Source organism: Drosophila innubila (assembly GCF_004354385.1).
Source record: "Drosophila innubila isolate TH190305 chromosome 2L unlocalized genomic scaffold, UK_Dinn_1.0 4_B_2L, whole genome shotgun sequence".
Classification (NCBI taxonomy): Eukaryota; Metazoa; Arthropoda; class Insecta; order Diptera; family Drosophilidae; genus Drosophila; species Drosophila innubila.
Genome location: NW_022995372.1, coordinates 21,515,771 through 21,538,835, shown reverse-complemented (window position 1 = coordinate 21,538,835; position 23,065 = coordinate 21,515,771). Strand labels below are relative to the sequence as shown.

Genomic DNA, 23,065 nt, shown 5'->3' with positions numbered 1-23,065 from the left:
AAAAAAATAATTTAAACTCAAATTAGTATTCAGCAAATGTATTAATGTTTATTTTAATGTTTTAGTTTATTGATTTTGAGAATTAAATTAAAAATTTCAAAGAGCATTCGCATTAAAAATTGCTAGGTTTATTGGTTTTTGTTATATTAGCTAATTAAAATTTTTTTATTGCCGCCATTTTTTGGGTCTGAAGGCGAATAAAAAGATCACTCTATTGTTTATGGTTATGAGCTAATGGAATTTTAAAAAATGGGCATGCAAAATATACAACAAATGTTTTTTTTTTTTTTTAATTTGTATACCTTTTTGACTTATTATAAAAATTTATAAACACACACACACACACAGAATGTGTAGTTAACATTCTTTTACATATGGCGGGGTAGCGCTGTTAACAGACTAAGTTTGTCTACATTTTCGAATATGCATACAGTTAACAGCGTATAAGACTGACTGCTAACAGCGCATGACACTGAGAGCGCGACAGTGACAGAAACAGCAGACATTTCGAAAATGAGCGCGGCCGCTGCGCTGCTGCTGTTGCGCCACAGCGCAAGCAGGCAAATGCACAAAGAGCGCACGTGTGTGTGTGTGTGAGAGTGAGAGAGCGAGAAAGAGAGAGGCAAGCAACCTGTAAGAATTCAATGAGTGCGCGATGTTGTTGTTGTTGTGCTGCGTTGGTGTTGTTTTCGTTATGATTATGAGAGTCTATCAAAAACTTGATGCGCGTGTGTGTGTGTGTGTGCCTCGTAATTGTATTGGCGTATCAGTTGGAATATGATGGCAGATATGAAAAGGGCAGAAACATTGAGATACGAACGACACTCCCGCTGCCGTCGCTGACTGCGCCGCGGCGGTTGGTTATCGGCGGCGGCGCAAGATGAGCGAATATGAGCGTTATGAATTATGTATTTGCCTGGTACATAAACAAACCCAAGCGAGAGAGAGAGAGAGAGAGACTTCAGTGGGTTGGAGGCGTATTGTATACAACATTTGACTCGTCTCATTTGTTGCTGTTCTTGCTGTTGTTGTTGTTGTTTTTGTTGGTTTATGAGTGCGCCGTTTTCTGTTTTCTGTTTCTGTTTTCTTACTGGTGCGCAAGGTGGCGATTGGCTTTGCACGTTGTTGTTGTTATTGCTGATGTTGTTCTTTTATTTTTTGCTTCATTTTCTTCGTTTATTTTTTTGTATTGCATTGTTTTGTTTCTTTTTTCACTTGTATCGTTTCCTGCTCCTTCAGTTTCTGCATTTTATTTACGCTCTTCTCAACTCGCACTCTCTCTTCGACATTCCCACCACCTCACTCCGATCTTTAACAAATTTATGACAGCGTTCCCGACTGCGGTTCTCCCCCTTTCCGTTCTGACATCTCCACCCCACCACACCCTTTGGGCAACTGAACGAATTTGACTTTTCGTTTGCACTCTGCAGCAGCGTCGCGACGTCAACAGAAGCAGCGACGTCAACAGAGGCAGCTTTATGAGTGCCTTCTTTTATCTTATGTATGTTTGTAGTTTTTCTTATTGGTTGCTTTTTATTTTGGTTATTGCTGTTGTTGTGACCATTGGATCCTTTTTTGACGTAAGTTTGCCAAACGGTTCTTTGAAAAATAAAAAGATGGGTGGGGATTTCATTTCGTATGAATCGAGTTACAGAGGATATAGTTAATCAATTGATTTCTAAAGAAATTGTTTATTAATATATTATTTATTTAAAGCTATAAGTTTGATTTGGACATCTTTTTGGAATGCGAATAAGCTAAGAAAGCTTACATTAAGCTTTTCTTTCAATATTTCTGAAAACAATTATAAATAATACAATAAAAAAAATATGGATATTTATCATTTACAGAAAAAAAGAGTTATAGAATAAAACATTAGCTAAATAATAATTTAATATGCCACACTTTACACTTAATCCGCAGCTTTTAAATAACATTTTAAAATATTTTTTATATTTTTAGCAGTATAATAAAATTGGGATTGAATTAATATCTTGACTTTAACCAATTTACTGTCACATGCATCCTATTTCTTCGCATAATATTTTCAACTGTATTATTACATTTAAGAATACATTTTCTATAGATTTTACAGATAATTTGCTTTCTCTAATCTTTTAAAATTTATGATAATTTTGAAAATGTGCCGAAATTGCTGAATTAAAATTATTTCCATTCAACATTTTGTTAATTTCTCAATTATTACGACAAATACAATTTATTTTACGGGCTTGCCAAATTGAGAACAATAATTGAATCACTTCAGGCTGATTTATCACTCAAGGAATGAAATCGAATGAATGAAAATTAAAATTAATGCAAACTTGAATCATTTCGATCAATTAATGTTAGTAATCAAAAGTTATTCAACAATTGTTTCAATAATTATTCACTAATTATAATTAGTCAAAGCTTTTTAAAGAGTTTAGAATTTTCTATTAACAATAAAAATGATTATAACAAAAACAGAAGTTACAAATTTATCGCCAGATGTGCGAAATTGAGTCACAAATGAATTCTTAAAAATGTTTAAGCTTTAAAGTATTCGAGAATTCGTGGAGTAAATCGATAAAGCTGCAGAAACAATAAAATGTCTCAAGGCAGTGGAATAAACAATAAGAAAATAAGAAAATTTTAAAAGAAGTGGGAGTTGCCAAAAGTCACGATAAAACAACAACAACAAAATGAAAAAAGAAACGAGTAAGCAAACATTTTGATGAATGGCTCATAATATTCAACTCACACACACACAATCGAATTGACGAATAAGCGAAGCACCCAAAGCAAGTAGACGAAGAGAGGGGGGGAAACAATAGCAAAGAACCGAAAATCTTATAAAACCGAAATTAAAAAAGCAACAACAGCAACGGCGCTCATAACTGGCGGAAAGGAGAGAGCGTGCGATTGAGCAAGAGCGAGAGAGAGCGCGCGCTCAAGAGGTGGGAAGAGCACACGCAACACATGAGCGGGGCGCAGGCGTGCGTGCAAGCGAGACGGCAGCTGCAAAAGGGCCGAACATTTTGTAAGAGCAGCGCTAGATGGAAGGGGAGAGTCTGTGGCGTGGTGAGGGGCGAGGATGGAGGAGGGGGTATTCGCAACCAGTTGCCGGCGCATATGAATTATGATAAATTATTAATCAAGAGAGCGCAGAGCGAGAGAGAGCGCAAGATGGCACCCGAGAGCAGCCGAAGCAGAAGCAGCGAAAAAAATTGCCAAGAATTCGTTAACAACAACAACAATGGCGCAAGAGGTGAGCGAGCTACCGATAAGCCACCAAAGCGGAAGGAAGTAACAGCAGCAGCAGCCGCAGCGACAGCGACAGCGGCGCCGGCAGCGCAGCCAAGGCGAAGCCAACACGAAGTGCGCTGCTTTTTTGAGCGTTCGCCGCGTCAAGTCTCTTGGAGTGTGTGTGTGAGTGTGTGAGTGAGTGTGTTTCATAATTTTTCGAACAAGTTTCATAAATGTCCAGGTAAGCAGAGGCGGAGGCAGAGGTAGAGGCAGAGGCAGCAACGCCTGCAGCAGCAGCAGCAGCAGTGAATGAGCATCCTGCGCTCGCGAGCGCGAGATAGAGAGAGCGAGTGTGAGGTCCGCAAGTTGCGCAGCGGTGAGAGGTCGATGGCAACAGTAACAGTAACAGCAGTCATAACTGGCCAAAGGTGCAAGCAAGACAGCACGAGACGGCCGACGACTGTCGGCTAAAATTTAATAAAAATTATGATGAGAGGGAAAATGCGACTATGTATGTGTGTGTGGGTATTGGAGAGGGTGTGTGTGCAAGTGGGAGCGAGAGCGTGAATATATATATGAAAAATTATGTGAAATGTGAGCGAGTGCGCCGCTGAGAGTATGTGTGTGTGTGTGTGTGAGCATAAGGTGGGTTGGTTGACTGAATGTCAGGATATCCAGCAGTTGTTGTTGTTGTTGTCGTTGGCAGTAATAATAAAAATGTTGCACACACACACACACACACACACATGCATATGTATGTGCATGTAAAAATATTGGTAGTAAACCGGTCGTCGTCGTCGTCGTTGTCGCTGCCCGAAGCAGCAACAGCAGAAACGACGCTGCGTTCGTGTTGCCCACTGTCAGTATGTGCGTGCGTGTGCGAGAGTGTGAGTGTATGTGTGTCTGAAAGTATCTCAAAGATATTGTTTGTGTTTTGTGTCAGTGTTATTTTGACGCGCGTGCTGAACGTTCGTGCCGCATTGAGAGCAGCGATTCAGCCACTGAGTTGTTACCGATACCGATTCCGATTACGTTTCCCGTTTCGTTTCGTTCCGTTTCAACACAACACAACATTTTTAGCGAGTACGCGAGCAATTCCAAAATTCCAATCAGATTGCCTCCAAGTGTCTACAAATCTATCTATAATATATATATACATGATCAATGTGATGAGTTTTTAAATTCAAAATGTATCTCAATGCAATTCGCTATCGGTAAACGTTGCCAAGCCGACGGCAAAACACACAACGGGCGTTTGTGAATTCCAATGATAAATTTACCCTAAAAAAAATTAACAAAAGTTGAGAAAAGTAAAGAAAAGCTTAAGAGTGTGACAAGAACAGTGAGACATGGATCAAGAACTGCGCGCATGACAAATGTTCCATTTTCTTTGGCCAAGTGGAGCCAAGACAACGAACACAGATTCTTAACTTCATTCCCCTCCCCAACACATGCAAGCACACACACACCCAACATACAACCAACACACACCTCGAAAAATAATGTTAAAATTGTGCTAAAACATCAAACAACAATCGATCAACAATTCAACATTCTTGATGAAAAATCACTTGTCAAACGTTCTGTGTGCAATGCGTAGTGACTTCAAGGATAATCACCAGGAGACCATCAATAAAATGATACAATTTGGTACCGTTAAATATGGCATTGTCAAACAGCTGAAGGATCGCGCCAGAAGCGCCGACAAAGGTGAGAAAAAACACTCGAAACTTATACCAAAATTTAAGCGACAAATCTAATAATATCTTAAACTAAATTAAAGTTCAAATATAGTGCTACAAGTAGTCCAAGTTCTTGAGGCCGATTTTTCAAAGTCTATTTAAGGGGTTTTATAACTAAATCTGAGATATTTTAACGTAAAATGTGTAGATATTGTCAAATTTGAATTTTTTTTTTAAATTTAAGGAGACATTGAAAAAATTGTGCTTAGTCTAAGTTGAGTATTCAGAGTTAAAAACAAATTTTTAGAAGACAATTTCCTTTTAATTTATACAAACTTTAACATTACATAAAATTAACAATTCAAAAAGCTTCAACTTTAATTTGACTCAATTACATTCACTTCTTACAACTGCTTTTAGTTTTATGCATTTATGGCTCAAATCGAATATAACCATACAGCTACTGTATTTGTAACTTTAAAGTTTTATTTCCAACAAAGCTTGTGAAATTATAAATCGAAAGGAAAATAACTTAAAGTCTCATAAAAATGAATTATCATTTATGGTTGTCTGTTATTTTCAAATGGAGTGAGACAATTTTATGCCTTCCCTTAATAATTTTGAATAGACAGTTACAAAATTGTCCGTTAAATAAAGAAGCGAGGCGAAACAGAGAAACAAGCAACAAAAATTTAATTAATTAATTTGGTGTTAAATTGGATACAATATTCCGAAGCTAAACCGAATCGATTCAATGCGTTTCGATTGGATTTATTTTGTGGCTTTTTGACTTTCTGGCGTATGCAAATGGCGGAGCTTTCAAAATCCATTAGAGAAACCGATTTGAAAAGGCCTCCAAACTGCTCTCAAATCATATTCGAGCTTTATGATGAGCACACACACACAAGCACACACACACTGCTATATTAATATGTACACACTTAAATCATATCGATATTTGATTTGTCATAAAAATAGATGAACAGAGTTCGGGAACTGAGACGGAGAGCTGTTAAAAATGCACATTGAATAATCAAGATAAATATGTTATTAGTAACACACTCCAATAAAACAGTTAAAGAAGAAGATGTACATAATTAGACTGAGATGGAAACACACTTAAAAACTTTAAAGTCTAAACTGGAAATGCAAAATCAAAAAAACTGTAGGCGAAAAAAAATTATATTTGATAATAAAACTGGTGCAGACAGTTGAATAAATTTACAGAAAAAAAAAACAATAAATAAAAAATGAAAAACCATTTTCTAAATGGCCGGCTCTTTTTGATTTGTCAGTTTTTCCCTTTTATCTTAGCTCCAAATACAGTTAAACTATTTACAAAGACCCAAATCAATGTTACAGCTTTAATATTTAACATAAATTTGTTTAGTTGTGTGTCGCTTCATTGGGCAAAAATGACAAATTTGTTAATTAACTGAAACTGGTTCAGTTTTTTTTTATCTCTGCGGAAAATGTTTTGAAATTCTCAATATCACTTTCTAATTTTATATATTGTAATTTTCAATTATAATAGTATAAATAAATAAAATGTTGAATTTCAAAGTTTTTATGTATTACTTAGTATCTTAAAGATAAAAAGTGTCTTTGGGGCATATTTTTGTTTGACAATAAATTTCGTATTGATTCTGTGTCAATATTCTAAGGAGCTTCATTAATATTATTTACATTCTACACTAGTTTTAAATCAGACAATGACATTTCTATTTATGTTACTACAAATTGAATTTTCTTATGAGTTATATATCCATAAATATTTCTGTTGTAGTTAAAATACATATTAAGAGTGTGAACAACAGAAAATAAATTAAGTAAAATATAATTAGTATGTACTTTGTGATAGTAATTACATTATTGATTTCTAATCTCTTTTAATTCATCTGCTGCGAGCAGATCAGAAGTTATTTATACACTTATATTTTTATATAAACACAAATGTCTATACTATATACATACATTCATATCCATCTTTAATTCCGAATGAGCTGGCATATAAATTTAAATTTTTGAATATTGTTGCCCATAAGCTTTTAAAAGGCGATAAACATGATTATTTTTTTTCACCCTCTCAATATATATTTTTGTTGCTTTATTAATTTATTTTTGGTAGGTTTTTGATTCACATACAAGCTTGCAAATACATACAAATGCTTATATTTTTAATGTATAACTGTAGCATTTACTAAAATGAGCTGAGCATTAAAAAATGTTCACTCATTAGTGTGGCACAATAAATAAAATAAATATCAAAAAATTGGCAGATGCGAAAATAACAAAAAATATGAGAAAAAAGCTCAGAAAAAATTAAACTCATGAGCTGATTTCCATTTGATTTATATGGCTTAATTATATGTACATATAGTTAGACTATTTAACTAAACATGTATTTTTAAAAAATATTTTGTTGTTGTTGTAGGTTTGCTTTAACCCCAATGGAAAAGTCGATGCGCATAACTTAATGACATTAATTATTTAATTATTTTTATTTATGCGTTTTGACTGTGATGTTATTTTTTATTTTGTTTTTTATTTTCCAGTTTTGCGTAGCTTTCAGTTCCGTAGGCCAATTCCAATTTTAATGCATAAATTTCTGTGTTTCTTTGGCTACCCTATAGTCATTCAACAGTACAAAAGGGGTATATGGGTGGGCATAGTCAGTAAATGAACAGGAACAGGCAATTTATTGACTCATAAAATTTGTATACAAATAGAAATAGATTTTGAAGTTTAGCTTTTATAGGGTAACAACTAGTTGTTCAACCACTTTTTTGTGCGCTTTTTACTTAGTTATGCATGCTTAAAAAATCGATGTTCATGTACATTCAATTTGCCCTGGGTGTCAATTTATGCCAAACTCGTGGAATTTGTACCAAAATCGAAATCGAAATCGTCGATGGACTTGGATATTATTAAATTATGCGACTTGATCTTGCCTCTCTTTCTAACTGCCTCTTTGCCTGTCTGTCTGTCTGCCCGACTGTCCTTTGTGACCAGGCTATTGTTGTTATTTTGCATTTTCCAATTCGCTGCACATTTTTATTTTCACCTCCGCAAAACGGGAAAAAACATTGACGTGTTATTCCAATCTCTCTCCCTCCTGCTCCCTCTCACCTCCCCCTGCCAATGCCCCATGGATTTGCATATTGAATATGATGATGGAATAATTGAAACGCTTGCTGAACGCTGCCGAAAGGTAACTAGAGTCAAATGTATGCACCCAGCCCATTCTAAAAGTCATGACAACAAAGTCGAAAACGTAAACGACAAAAAACAATGACAAAAACAACAAAAACAACAAAAACTACAAATAACTGAAGACGATGACAAAATTTAACGAGTAGCAGTTCTTTTTTTTAGTTTTGCATTAGCTAACAATCCGAATTAGCATATTGTAATGCATATAAAGTGACGCTATCATGGGTTAATTGCATTACATTGCAAACATAAATAATACTATTCATACATAGTATGGAAGGTGAATGACATTTTCTAAAAGTTACAAATATTATATAAAAGTTTTAAAATTGTTTAATATATATATAAAATTCAATTTAGTAAGAGTATTAAAAAGTATAACGTTAATTATTAACTATATCAAATTGTTAATAATTAATTTTAATTGCTTGGCGAATGAGAAATAACATTGATTAGATAATTAACACTTTTATTGTTGGTCTATAATCTAGGCTAACTCTCTAACTAGTTGATTGAGAAAACACATATTTTTTATATTTTTATAATTTAATAATTGCATTGATTTGCACTAATTGATTTAGTCTAAACCAAACGATTTCACAAATCATTTTGCGGTGTTGGCCGATAAAAAATTGATTTGCTGAAAGCTAAACGACCCAAATGGGCGCAACAAATAAAATTTACTAGCCAAAACCTCCGACAGATACAAAAAAAAAAAAAAAGCAAAGCAGAAGCAGAAAAAAGATACAGACAACCAGACGAGATATTTTGACGTGTGAGTGAGTGTGGTGGAAGTGACAATTTAAATGCTAAAAAGTTTTATAAATTGTTGCAAACATAATTTGACAATGGTAAAAAAGGGGCAGATGGAAAGCTGCAAAATGTTTAAAATGTTGAAAATGTTTCATCATTTTGGATAATCTTTAATTGTACAATTTGTGCGGATTTATGAACTTTGTTAGGTGTGCGTAGAGATACGATTGTATTTAAATAAGTATGCATGTATATAATAAAACATACAAGTATATATATACTGATATAATTCATTTGAATTTACTGCTTGGGGCACAAATGGATTTATGGCTTGACTTAATCCACCTTTAAACTTGTACAATTCAATTTATATCTTGTAGATACAGCTAATTCTTCCTCTACTCATTTTTGTTTATTTGGTATAACAATGGGAAATATAATTTCCTGTCCACAATATCATATTTATTTATCTGTCAGTTTGGCATAACAAACCACAGTGCGAGAAATAAGTCTTGAAACGGTACAGGTAACAGATACAGCTATAGATATATCTTGAAATACTTTTCCTACAGTTTCCTTAGGCTGCGCAATGGAACTAAAATATACAGGAAAGTACAAATTAAAATATAAACACAAACCAAAAGACTAAAGAATTTAAAATAAATAAAAATCAGAAGGAGTTTGAGTTTTGAAGTCTGAGAATGTTTTGTTGTCGTGGCCAAGACAATAAACAAGATGCGTTTGTTGTTATTGTAAATTTAACAAATTTATTATCAATTGCAAAATGACTTAACAATGTTCGATTGCCCAATTTGATTTTATGGGCATCATAATTCGATTTGCAGTTGCGTTTTTTATGGTCAACTGTCGTGACATGTTGGCAAGAACAAAGCGAACCGACCAGCAATTTAATGAGTATTGAGTCACATTATACTTAATTTTAATTAATTAAAATAACATTCACTTATCAATTATAATTATTATATGGCTGCTAAGAATTTTCGTTGAACCCAGACTCAACAAGTTAACGACAATCTGCTAATCAATAAATGAGATAAATACGCGGCAAATCAAATGGAAAATAATAATTTAAAATAAAATACTCTGTTTGCGAATCGAGGAACAGTGTTGGCCAACTCATTGTCATATTTGGCTTTAAAAATAATAACAATAATAATATTAATGCGATCGATATGCAAATGGCGCTGATAGCGCAGCCAACAGTCAAACGTAGCTGCTAAAAGTATCTGCAGCCTGTAGCCTGTATCTTTGTATCTTTAGCTCTGTGTATGCCAAAACTCGCTTGACTCGTTTCGATTTGTGCAGAAATATGCTTTATTATACTCACTAGGCAACACTCTGAGGCAAAGGGGGAACCCAAGGGGGGGGCGAGAGAGGGTAGATTTATCTCGTTGACTTATCATAAATTATGTTTTATGGCTGCGGCGCATGCGAACCAATTTGGTCGCTTTTTAGTACATATACATCTATAGATATATATAGATATACGAAATCTTTTTTAATTTGCCGACGGACAAATGTCTGTTTATTTCCTGCACTTTTTGGTAGCTTAAAAAACTGCTGGCAACAGGTGAGAATCAGCTGCTCAACAACAATTGCTAATTGCTGGCCAAACAAACAGTTGACTGACAATGCACTAGGGAGGGAGGGGAGTGGGGCAGCTGGTTCGTTGCCTGCCACAAGAAATGTAATTGCAACAGCAACGAGCCGCAACATCAGCAGCATCCACAATTGCCGGCGATTAAGTTATATATGCGACAAGGCAATGGTCAACAGTGAAGATCAAAAGGCAAACAGTGGGTGTTCAGGGACAGGGTTGGGGTATGGTAGCAGAAAAAGGGGTAGTGGGGCAGTGAGGGAGTGGGGGAACTAGCTGCTAACCCGGGCAGAGACAGCAGCACATGGCCAGACAGTCCGACATTGTCTATTTTGGTGTTCACTGCCAGGAACAACAAGTTGGTGTTGTCATTGTCAAGACTGCACAGTGGGGCAAGTGCACGCAAAAACATTTTCATTAAAAAATTAGAGCGATAAGTTATTTATATCTATTTATTTATCGATTTCTACAAAGAGAAACTTTGATTTATTTTAAAGACATTTTCATTTACCTAATTTATTTATACAAAACAATTGCTCTAATCAGAAGAAGGAAAAAAACTAATTTAACAATTATTTCAATTAAATAAAAATGAATAATCAATTGTAATTATAGCTACGCGCTGACTAACTGATTGTAAATAATAACTAATTGTTTAATTTGTTAAGTTCTTGCCTTAATCACAGCAGTTCTTTGAGTCGGCACTTATAAATGCGTAATATCAATAAGAACAACAAATTTTAATTGCATTTACAGAGCTGTAAAGCATATGTGGAAAGTCTTGCTTATTAAGATTAAAAAACATATTTGACTTTAGTATTTGCCAGCATAAAAGTCTATTTCTCCCTTCAACTTCAACCGTTTCTTCGCTTGTTAAGCCCGATACTTAAAAAATATGTAAAAGGGTATATAATGTTCGTTGGAATGTATGTAACAGGGAGATGGAGGCATTTCGACCCTATAAAGTATATATTTTCTTAACCAGCATCAACAGCCGAGTCGATATAGCCATGTCCGTCTGTCCGTCTGTCTGTCTGTATGAACAAAAGGATCTCAAAAACTATAAGAGATAGAGTAACCAAATTTCGCACATAGATTTCTATAGACACCATGCAGATCAAGTTTGTTTCAAATTTTTGACACGCCCCTTTCTGCCCCCGTAATTCGCGATATATCACCACACCGACCGTTTTTAAAATAAAAATTTTTTTATCGTAATTACCGTTATCTAATAGTATTATTTTTTGCCCACTGAATCACATAAAGATCGGACAATTAGAACAGAAGTAATTGCTAGCCAAAGTTATTAATAGAGTTCTTACTTCAATACAATCACCTAAAAGTATGCAGTGGCTTTTATTATGCATTAATTTCTTGAAAGTACTTTTACTATAGTCTTTCCACTTGTTTTCTTCTTCAATAGTGTTGCAGTGTTGTAAAGTATTTCAATAGTGTATTATATGATTTGTTCACTCTCTTGCAGATATAACAAGTGATCAGGAGGATAATGGCGCCTGCTCGCCAGTGACAACCGCAACGGCGAGCGCAAGTGCCGGAAATAGTCCCAGTCCAAGTCGGAGTCCGCAGCGACAGAGCGAGGAGGAAGGAGAGAGGGAGGTCGAGTCAGTCTTGGAAAAGGGAGTGAGTAAAGAGCAGCAAATAGATAATGATAATGTCGATGAGGCAATTGAGGATCACAATCACAACAATAACAACGAAGTGATCATGACAAAACCCCCCGTGGAAAACGAACTGGATCACAGTGGCAACTCCAGTGCATCCATGCCACATTCACCCACCGCCGCGACATCTGTGACAGAGGAGGCGGCTGCGCAGCCAACGAACACCGATAAAGAACTCGATGTGGATGTCGAGATGCAGGAGGAGACGCCGAGACAGACATCGGCAACGCCGCCAGCGTCACAGGCAGCGAATGCTGGAGCAGCTCCAGTTACCCTGGAGGCGATACAGAATATGCAGATGGCCATAGCACAGTTTGCGGCCAAGACAATTGCAAATGGTTCGTCGGGAGCGGACAATGAGGCGGCTATGAAGCAGCTGGCCTTCTTGCAACAGACGCTATTCAATCTGCAGCAGCAACAGCTCTTCCAGATTCAGTTGATCCAGCAATTGCAATCTCAGCTGGCCCTCAACCAGGTCAAGCCGAATGAGGAGGAGGCTGACGAGGAGCTGGAGCCGGAGGAGCGTGAGGATGGCGAGACAGACACCTACGAGGAGGAGGAGCGCATTGCCGACATGGAGTTGCGTCAGAAGGCGGAGGCACGCATGGCCGAAGCCAAGGCACGTCAGCATCTTATTAATGCCGGAGTTCCTCTTCGGGAACGCTCCCGATCCGCCTCCCCTGCTACCGAAGCGATCTCCGCGGAGTCCTTGAAGCGCAAGCGGGAGGAGGATGCCTGTGTGAAACCGCCGAGTTCCAGTCTAAAGCTGAGCGGGGAGCGGGAAAGTGCACAGGATGCGCTGTCCAAGCTCAAGGAGATGGAGAACATGCCGCTGCCCTTCGGCTCCGACTTGGCTTCTAGCATTATTACCAATCACGATGATCTACCCGAGCCCAACTCCCTCGATCTTCTACAGAAGCGCGCCCAGGAGGTGCTCGACTCCGCCTCCCAGGGAATTCTCGCCAACAATATGGCGGATGACTTTGCTTTCGGTGATAAATCCGGCGAGGGCAAGAACCGCAATGAGCCCTTCTTTAAGCATCGTTGTCGGTACTGCGGCAAGGTCTTTGGCTCCGACTCGGCGCTTCAGATCCACATCCGATCCCACACGGGAGAACGTCCTTTCAAGTGCAATGTCTGCGGCAGTCGCTTCACCACGAAGGGAAACCTCAAGGTTCACTTTCAGCGACATGCCCAGAAGTTCCCGCATGTGCCCATGAATGCCACGCCCATACCGGAGCACATGGACAAGTTTCATCCGCCGCTTTTGGATCAAATGTCGCCGGACAGTTCGCCAACACATTCTCCCGCTCCAGCGCCCAGTCTACCGCCGACTTCGACATCCGCTATGACTCAGGCTCAGGCTCAGGCTCAGGCGTCCATGTCGATGAGCTTCCCCTCAAGTCCCGCTTTTCCTGGATTCCAGGGTCTCTACCGACCACCCATGGAGCTGCTGAAGTCGTTAGGCGCTGCTGCCGGCAGCACGGCCGGTCTGCCGCATCCTTTTTTCCCTCAGATGCCTGGACTCGGTGCAGCCCTCAAGCACAGTCAGCAGCAGAGCCAGGACATGCCCACGGATCTGCGCAAGTCGTCAGGTCCCAGTTCGCCGCATGACGAGGAAGAGGATCGCACAACGGTTCGATTACCCGTCAAAACGGAGTTGCTGGAGGAGGAAAAACCGGAGAATGCGACCCGAGAATCGACGGGAGCTGAAAGTGCTGAAATGGAGGCGGAACCAGAGCCAGAACCTCTGCCGCTTGAGGTGCGCATCAAGGAGGAGCGCATCGATGAGGATCAGGAGCAGGAGCATCAACAGACATCACAATCGGAAGCGATCACCCGACGCAGTCCATCGCCCCAGCTCCCAACTGTGGCGCAATCGCCACCGCCGAACCCTCGTCATCTCCATGCTCACTCACACTCCAGCGCCATGCTAGGCTACCCACCGGTGGTACAACCCATTCAACCCCCAGCCATCATGCATACCCAATGCTCGCCCGGCTCACAGTCGCATCTGGATCAGCTGCCGACACCCGGACAGCTTCCGCCGACGATGCCGCATCGGGATGACTTCTTCGCGGAGAGATTCCCCCTTAATTTCACCACAAAGACGCTATCGCCGGAGCACCACTCGCCCATAAGGTCGCCAGCCGGACATGGGCATGCCCACGCCCACATTCCGCGATCGCCCTTCTTCAATCCGATCAAGCATGAGATGGCCGCCCTCCTGCCACGCCCACACAGCAATGACAACTCGTGGGAGAACTTCATCGAGGTGTCGAACACCTCGGAGACAATGAAGCTCAAAGAGCTCATGAAGAACAAGAAGATCAGCGATCCCAATCAATGCGTCGTCTGCGATCGCGTCCTCTCCTGCAAGAGTGCTCTCCAGATGCACTACCGCACCCATACGGGCGAGAGACCCTTCAAGTGCCGCATCTGCGGACGCGCCTTCACCACGAAGGGCAACCTGAAGACTCACATGGCGGTGCATAAGATCCGGCCGCCCATGAGAAACTTCCATCAGTGTCCTGTCTGCCACAAGAAGTACTCCAATGCTCTCGTGCTGCAGCAGCACATCCGTCTCCACACGGGGAACCCACCGACCTTACGCCCGAGCAGATTCAGGCTGCCGAGATCCGTGATCCGCCGCCTTCAATGATGCCGGGTCACTTTATGAATCCCTTTGCCGCAGCCGCCTTTCACTTTGGCGCCATGCCAGGAGCAGGAGGTCCTGGTGTTCCTCCCGGAGCTGCCGGTATGCACGGAGGTCCACACAATGGGGCTTTGGGCTCGGAGTCATCGCAGGGGGATCTGGATGATAACATGGATTGTGGTGATGGGGATGACTTCGATGATGCCTCCTCGGAGCATCTGTCCAACCACAATGAGTCGGCTGGCGATGAGCGTGCGCGCTCCGGGGATGAGTTTAAGTCTCTGCTCTTCGAGCAAAAGCTGCGCATCGATCCCACGGGCGTGGTCAACATCCATAGTCATCAGCGTCCACGTTCCACCGCCAGCAATGCCAATTCCATTGGCTCCGTCTCCGCATCTGCGTCGCCCTCCGCTCCCACCAGTCCCAGCTCGCAGCCAAAGCCCAGCTGTTCGCCCGTGCGCTCCATCTCGGAGGCTTCCCAAGGTGCCCTCGATCTGACGCCACGTGCCGCGCCTCCCCCGACGCTTGCCACCAGCTCCAGCTCAAGATCTCCGCTCCCGCTGGCCGTTGAGCGCAAGGAGAAGACCATCAGTCCGTTGAGTCAACAGCCGCCGGCAAGGAGTCCCAATGGTCCCGCCTCGCTGCTCTCCTCCCCGCTGCCGCCTTCCGTGGGCATTGACTGCCTGCCTCCGGGATTGCAGCACCATCTGCAGCAGCAACATCAGCATCTGATGCAGCAACAAGCTGCAGTGGCAGCTGCCGCCGCTGCCCAGCATCATCATCACCAGATGCAGCAACATGCGGCTGCCTTGCACCAGCATCAGGAGCAACTGCGTCGCGAGGCACAGGAGGTGCAACAGAAAGCGGCAGCAGCTGCAGCCGCCGCAGTCGCTGCCCAGCGTCAGACGTCGCCACAGCCCTCGGCAAGGTCAAGTGAACCTGCTGGAGGTCCTCCCGCTCAGCCCAATCCGTTGATTGCGGCACGTCCGCCCTTTGGGATGTTCCCCAATCTGCCGATCTTCCCGCCGGCAACGACACAGAATATGTGCAATGCCATGAATCAGATTGCGCAATCCGTGATGCCAGCGGCGCCCTTCAATCCACTTGCGTTGAGTGGTGTCAGGGGCAGCACCACATGCGGCATCTGCTACAAGACATTCCCCTGCCATTCGGCGCTCGAGATTCACTACAGAAGCCACACGAAGGAGCGACCATTCAAGTGCAACATCTGTGATCGCGGTTTCACAACTAAGGTAAGTCGAAGGGAGAAGTTCCTCCTCATAGAATGGGTGGAGACAATCGCTGACAATTGGCCAAACCTAACGCCTATCTCTCTGCTCTTTTCCTTACTTCATTTGCAGGGTAACCTCAAGCAGCACATGCTGACACACAAGATACGTGACATGGAGCAGGAGACCTTCAGAAATCGTGCAGTAAAGTATGTAAGTCTTCCAATCAGATACACCTGACACTGTTCAACACTACTCAGCACACTCTCCGCTGGCCAAATACTTATCCAACACTTTTCTTTTCCATCTTCTCCTTGCAGATGAATGAGTGGAGCGACGATCGCGAATAATTTAATTAGTTATCGATAACACGATCAACATGAACAATCCAAATATCGGCCAACGGCCGTGCAAATAGACTCTCGCAACAATATGATCTCAAGCAGTGTTGTAAAAGCCCGAGTTGAAGCGCAAGAGCAAAGAGAGGCGATTGAGTATGAAAGAGACAGAAGCGAAGAGAAGAGAGATAAAAGAGAGAGCCAAGCTGCTGCAGGCGAAACAGAGCAAAGAGAGGCGACAACTGCGTTGGCCTTCAACCTCCCTTCACCTCCCCCCGCCACACACAAAAGGTAGTTCATCAGCAAAATCAATGAAAATGAACTATACAAAAAAAAACCGCGATACATATACAAAACTTTTATATTTATAAATTGTTGCCCACAAAAATATTATTTGATTGTTGTTCCAAAAGTTTGTTAACAACAACAACAACAGCCAGGGGAAAAAGTCAGATTTCTTTTCATGATTTCTTTCATAAACATTTTTTTATGAGCCCTGAAAAGCTAAAGAAATTATTCAAAACAGCAACACACACACACACACACAAACAAACACAGATATAGAAATGAAATTGGCATGAAATGTATCCAAAGATGCATCAAAAGCAATTTTCAAGCTAGAAAATGCTATGGATTGCTTTGAAATGAGACTGATAGCGTTTCAGGCCAACTACTAATATATGAATATATACCTTTGATATATCTGCAATAGAATCCGATAAAGTAATACAACACAGATCGATAACAAAATCAGCTGAAATTGAAGGCGTAGTAAAATCAAAATTCGAATTTAAAAATAAAAAACAAAAATGCAAAACGAAAAACATAAAATTCTAAGGTATATGATAATCTAAATTTTAAATAATAGATATTTAGTATATAAGTATGTAATGCTTATATGTGTGTACAACCCACACATGTTAACATAATTATACGATATTTCAAAATGTGCAATAATTATATGACACGCTATAAATTTTAGTCTGGCTTTTGTTTCCTATATTCGTAATATCAGCTTTTATTTTTAAACTCTTTCTCTCTCACTCTGTAAATACTTTGCAATAAATTCAGGCACACACAATACAAAAATCCATTTGCTTTGCTTCGAGAAACAATTAAACAAAAAAAAAAAAAAACATAAAAAATGAAAAAAAAAGAAATTGTGATATTAAATGTAAAAAAAAAGATGATAAAATGTGTTTAAGAAGCAGTTAAAGCCAAGTTAATGCAAAATGCGAAATGCTTTCCATATCACTTTCAACAAAACTGGCAACGGATTGTAAAAATTCAAATCAAATTAAGAACTACAAAATTAAATAATATTATTAAACATGGTACACTAAAGATATTTAACATTCATAGTTAATTTAGTTGTTAAACGCGACGCGAGGGGATTGTCAAACAAATAAATACACATATATCTATATCTATATATAAATTGTAATCTAATTATTTCACAAGAACACATTTAATTAATTAACTTAGTACTTTGGTTAAGTTGATGACAGGCAACACATAAATTACGATCTAAAATACGATATAAATCATGCAGATACAAATGTATCTCAATCTGTTTGTAAGCATAGTCTCATAATTTATTACACAAACAAAAACAAAAAAAAAACAACAAATAAGGCAAACGAAATGCAAATAAAAAGTATACAAAATAAAAAGAAAGAAAAAGATAAAGAGAAATATATGTATTTAAGTTATGAAAAATTAATAAACCAACTTGTGTTTTCATTCTGTTGACTTCTTCTACGGCTTCGACGCTTATCGAGATCTCCTCTCCGGGCCCGAACGGGTGTTCTGGGAAAAAACTGAAGCGTTAAAATTTCGTGGTAAAAGGCCATGGACCTTCAGCTACAGATCTTAGCTATATCACCATGTCCAGTCCGAGAATGGGCTGAGATATTGTAATAAAAATGATTAGTCAAGTTTATTATCGTCATAATCTTTTAATTTGAAATCGAAACGGAATATCGACAGCCAACGCTAACAGCTGGCAAGCGGGCGAGTTGGAAAGCTGATCAACAGATCTCGGTGAGATCTTCTCGAGCTGGAGCCACATCTGAAATATTTTTATTGCCTTTTAAATTGATATTTTACCTTCAACCAATTTTTGCTGCCTGCTTATTTTTTGTTTTATTATTCTTTATACAGTTTGCTTTTGGTCACAAAACTTGTAGCTTATTTTTATTATTTTGTTCTTATTTGTTTTTCAGTTTTTGTTCTGTATTTTTGTTGACTTCGTACCAGTCGTGGCCAGTGGCCAGTGGCCTGGCTTGGCTAGCCGGTCACTTGAATTTGGCTCGCATGGCATTTTAGTCGTTAATCAAAAAATTTCTTGTTGACATCGCTTTGTCATCTTTTTGAACGACGAACACCCGCTGTGTGTATCTGTATGTGTGCTTGCATGTGTGTGCGTCTGTATTAGATGTGGCACTGCCATAAAAAACTGTGATTGATTTTTGAACTGGTTTCGAAATGTCACATGAAATAATTTAATTGAGTTCGGCTAGTTCCAGTGATTAACAATATCCGATTATTAAATATTCAACTCACCTGATATCGATTGACTAAAGTATGGTTCTTTGACATCAAATAATTCTTTAAGTTTTATTTATTTTCTTTAAAATATATAATATATGATATATTTATATTATAAGTAAACGTTAGGATTAAATATTGAAGATGTTCATTTTTGAATTACCTTATAAATAGAAAGTCCCTATTCTTATTCAATTCAATAAATAAATAATGACGTTAAATCCTTTTTTTTGCAAATGACTTATTTTTGATTTAACTTATTTCTAGATCAAATAATTAAAAATGTAAATATATAAGGGTCCATAATAATAAAATTGTTTTAAAAATTATATAATTTGACCATGAAAATCTACATTTATTCTCGTATAATATAAGGTGTTTAAAATTTATAACGTTTAAAACAGAGAATATCTACTACTATGATAAACCATAAAATGTCAGGGTATTATTTGTAGTAGTGGCAACTGAGGGGGGATATCCTTTTACATATGTATGTGTGCTATTTATGAGATATGCCGACAAAGACTAATTATTCCCTTTACTGTCAAGATATTTCTCGACTGTCCACGAGTTGTCATCGCTGCAACTAATATGCGTTAAGACAACATTCCTGGCTCCTGTGATCTGTCGTCGATCGTTTTTATCCTGTCTGCATATCCTGGCACGCCCTTTTCTGTCAACACAGAGATGGTCAGAGCGTGAGTGTGAGTGTGAGTGTGACAACCCTTTTGGATATCGGGGTGCCTTCTGAGGAGGGTTGCCAGAGCTGGAGTTCGAGTTGAGTTATTGCTGGTATCTGACAGGGCAATGTTCATGTTAATTTGCTGCGTGTAATTGCCAAAGTCATTTCTGCAGTTGTTTATTTATAAGTTCTCAACAGTTTTGTCACATTTCGCGTACTTTTTAGTTTTATTTGCGCTCTTTAATGGATTTACGACACGAGAACGAAGCAAACCCAAGAGGTCCCGGGCAAATGTCTCATTTATGTTGCTTATAAAATGGCATAAAATTTTACTACCAAATAAAGTTGGCTTAGTGTGTGCACTAACTGCACAGTGGGAAAGAACAATAACAACGGCAGCAACAGCAACAACAACAGCAACAGCAATAACAACGACAACAAGAATCGCCTGATAACTATTAAGATAACTACTGCTGCCATATTCAGGTTGGGGCTACAGCAAATCCTTAAAAACGTTTGCAATAAATGCAAAAATCCTTACAAATAATATGAGAATGGTTATGGTCGCTGTTTGAGCTTATCGCAGGCATAAAAACACACACACACACCCACACGCATAAGCACACACACACACACACACACACACACACACACACACAGACACAGTTGGCAGCAAAAACAATCTAAACAAGAAAAATTGCACAAATTGCCGGGCTTCGGTTTCGCTTCTAAACAGCGGCAGTAAACGGCCACTCGATCCAACAGATACTCCGTATCGGCCCAACGTCATCATTGTCGCTGCACAGTGGGCCACAAGCGATTTGCATGACATTAAAAAAATGTAGTGATAGTATTAAAAATTCCTTTTTTTTTTGCTAAGTTTTTAATAATATCATGCTACTTAATGCATTTTTAATGCAATTTCAAGAATTAAGTTATTTTTCAAACTGTATTTTTAGTTATGTGTTAGGTCAGCGACACTAGCAGCTGAGCCACGGGATAGTATTAAGTATTTATATAAAATATTAATATAGAAAAATAATAGTGATTAGTGAATGCTACATATCAATTTTGATGCTAATAAAAATCATTTATTTTAATCGAATTCTATCATTACGGTTTCAAATCAAAAACCAGCTCTTACTCAACAAGCAGAAAATTAAAGACATTAAAGACAGCCCCGAAAACAGTCTCCAAATAAGAAAAGTAGGTATTTTAGTAGTAGTATTTTTTATGACAGAAATAAGAATACAAAATTATAAACATAAATATACATTTTGTATAGAAGGTAAATTAGTTTTGCTCCACTGTGCGTATGGACAACACGCTTAACAACAACATAACCAACACACATACACTTACAACTAAAACAGAAAACACTTCAATACGAAAATCTAACGATTTGTTTGCATTTTTATTATTTCCTGCTGCTGAAATTGTCACAAAATAAAATAAAAATAACAAGAATCGGGCACAACACTAACACAACACTAACAACAGCAATCTGAAGGAATATGCAATGCAGTTCCCAGTTCCCAGATTCGACCGACTGCTACCTAAACCCGCCTCGTCAGCCGCCTTAATGGTGTTTGGGTATCCGTATCCGTATCTGTGTATCTGCAAGTGTCAGTTTGGCACATCATTTGGCGGACACACAATGGCAGCGGCTGCCTCCGTTTGAGCTGCCGACAGCTTGCGCTTGCATTTTGACGGCGGCAGATTCGGAGGCACAGATGGATATGGATATGGATATGGACACTTATCGGCCTCACTCCACACTCTACACTCCACACTCTACACTATAGTACGAGTAATGTCCCTGGTCGGGCGACTTCGTCTCAGTCGCTTTTGGCGTTTGACATGCGCTCGCATTTAGGCAACATTATGCACAGGATTAGTTGACACAGCAGCATCGTTGTGTTTTGGCCATGTCCCGGCCTTAATCTCACTCCCATTCTCTGTCTTAGTCGCAGTTCAAAGCCCTGGCCTTGTCTTGTTGGACACGTGCATGTTGCAAGCTGGCTGCTTTGACTGTTGCCTCTTGGCCGCTGCTGGGTGGGCGTGTCTTTAGCTTTTGTTTGTGTTTGGGTAATCGACACCATCATAATATTACCCAGATAGATTAATTGTGATTGAGCATTGTTTGCCGTTATTTGTGGCATATTTGATTTACTTTTGCTTGCCTTGCGGTGGCAGCCACAACACGCGACACTCACCCTCTTTTTGCTTACAGATTAAAGCTAAAAGATTGTGCTGATAAAGTATATTTCATTTAATTCCATTTAATAAACTGCACGACAATGCCAAAGCTAAATCTTTTCGATTTATGAAAACAACTGAAGGATATATATATGAAAAAACTCTCAGTAAAAATAAAAACAAATAAAATCGAGCTTGTTTGAAAAAGTGTCAAGGAAAATGTATGGAAAAAATTGACAGAGATGAGACAAAAATTTAATTTTCCAATTCTTATGCAGAATCAAATTAGAGGTCAAATAAAAATAAAATTTACAATTCGCAAGGAAATCGGCTTAGATTTGAAAAAGTGGCAACAGTTTAAAGTTTTGTTGAAAAAGTTGCAAGGAGAAAGTATGAAAAAAAAAATCTTTCAATTTTGCTTATTTTTTATCAGTAATAAGAGCTGATACGTTTTGTGGAGAAAACTAGACCAATGATCTTGCAATTTCCCAACTGAAGCAATTTCTATAGATCTTTATGACCATAAAAGTATGCAAAGTTGCTAGAACAATGGATTGTTCAAGAGTTAAGAGTTCCACTTAAATATGTAATTTGGCAATTCGAGCCATATAATTTATTGATAGTTTAACATACGAATTTTCAGTTAGGGTCACTGGACAGCTTCCTTCTCTTAGAAGAAAATGAAATGATCCCGCAAAATTTCCTTTGCAAACAGTCTGCCAAATATGATTGAAAAAAGAGGGCGATGGGCGTGTCTATACACAATTTCGATAGACAATCGAAGCGATTGCATGACTGGACTTGTCTTCAGTTTGACTGGGTAACAGACTGTCAGGATAATTTGCGTTGCCGTTGCAAATGAAGAAGCATTAATCGGTGCGCTTGGGCCCTGCCCCGTGGGCGTTGACCAAGCCAATGGACGTGAAGTAACAGATTACAGTTACTTCTTGACAGACCAAGACAACCTCAGGACCCCCTCAAAAGAAGTGAAGGGGGAGGGGGGGAGTCACCTCTCCGCGCTGTCGTGACATTGCCCACCGCTCGACCAAGTTGAACTGCGACGCGATTTGCTGCTTGGCTGAACCGCCTTACCCTCCATCCCCCCTCCTACAAAGGAGGCGGCAGCGAAATGATTACATGAAAAAAGAAACAACTGGAAGAGCGCTACAAAAAATTGATTGACTTATAGACACCCTATACGTCGGAACAAGTCAAAGATATTTATGAACATACAA

At 39.3% G+C, this 23,065-nt stretch overlaps 1 protein-coding gene across 1 annotated transcript; it reads left to right on the top strand.

Moving 5' to 3' along the window:
• The first annotated feature begins 4,561 nt into the window (after positions 1 to 4,561).
• Positions 4,562 to 17,196, top strand: LOC117781834 (homeotic protein spalt-major). The gene is given in 5 exon segments (XM_034618706.1): positions 4,562 to 4,938; positions 11,978 to 14,764; positions 14,767 to 16,085; positions 16,194 to 16,274; positions 16,382 to 17,196. Coding segments are annotated over 5 exon segments (4,368 nt in total). The 5' UTR covers positions 4,562 to 4,787; the 3' UTR covers positions 16,412 to 17,196.
• Positions 17,197 to 23,065: the final 5,869 nt, after the last annotated feature.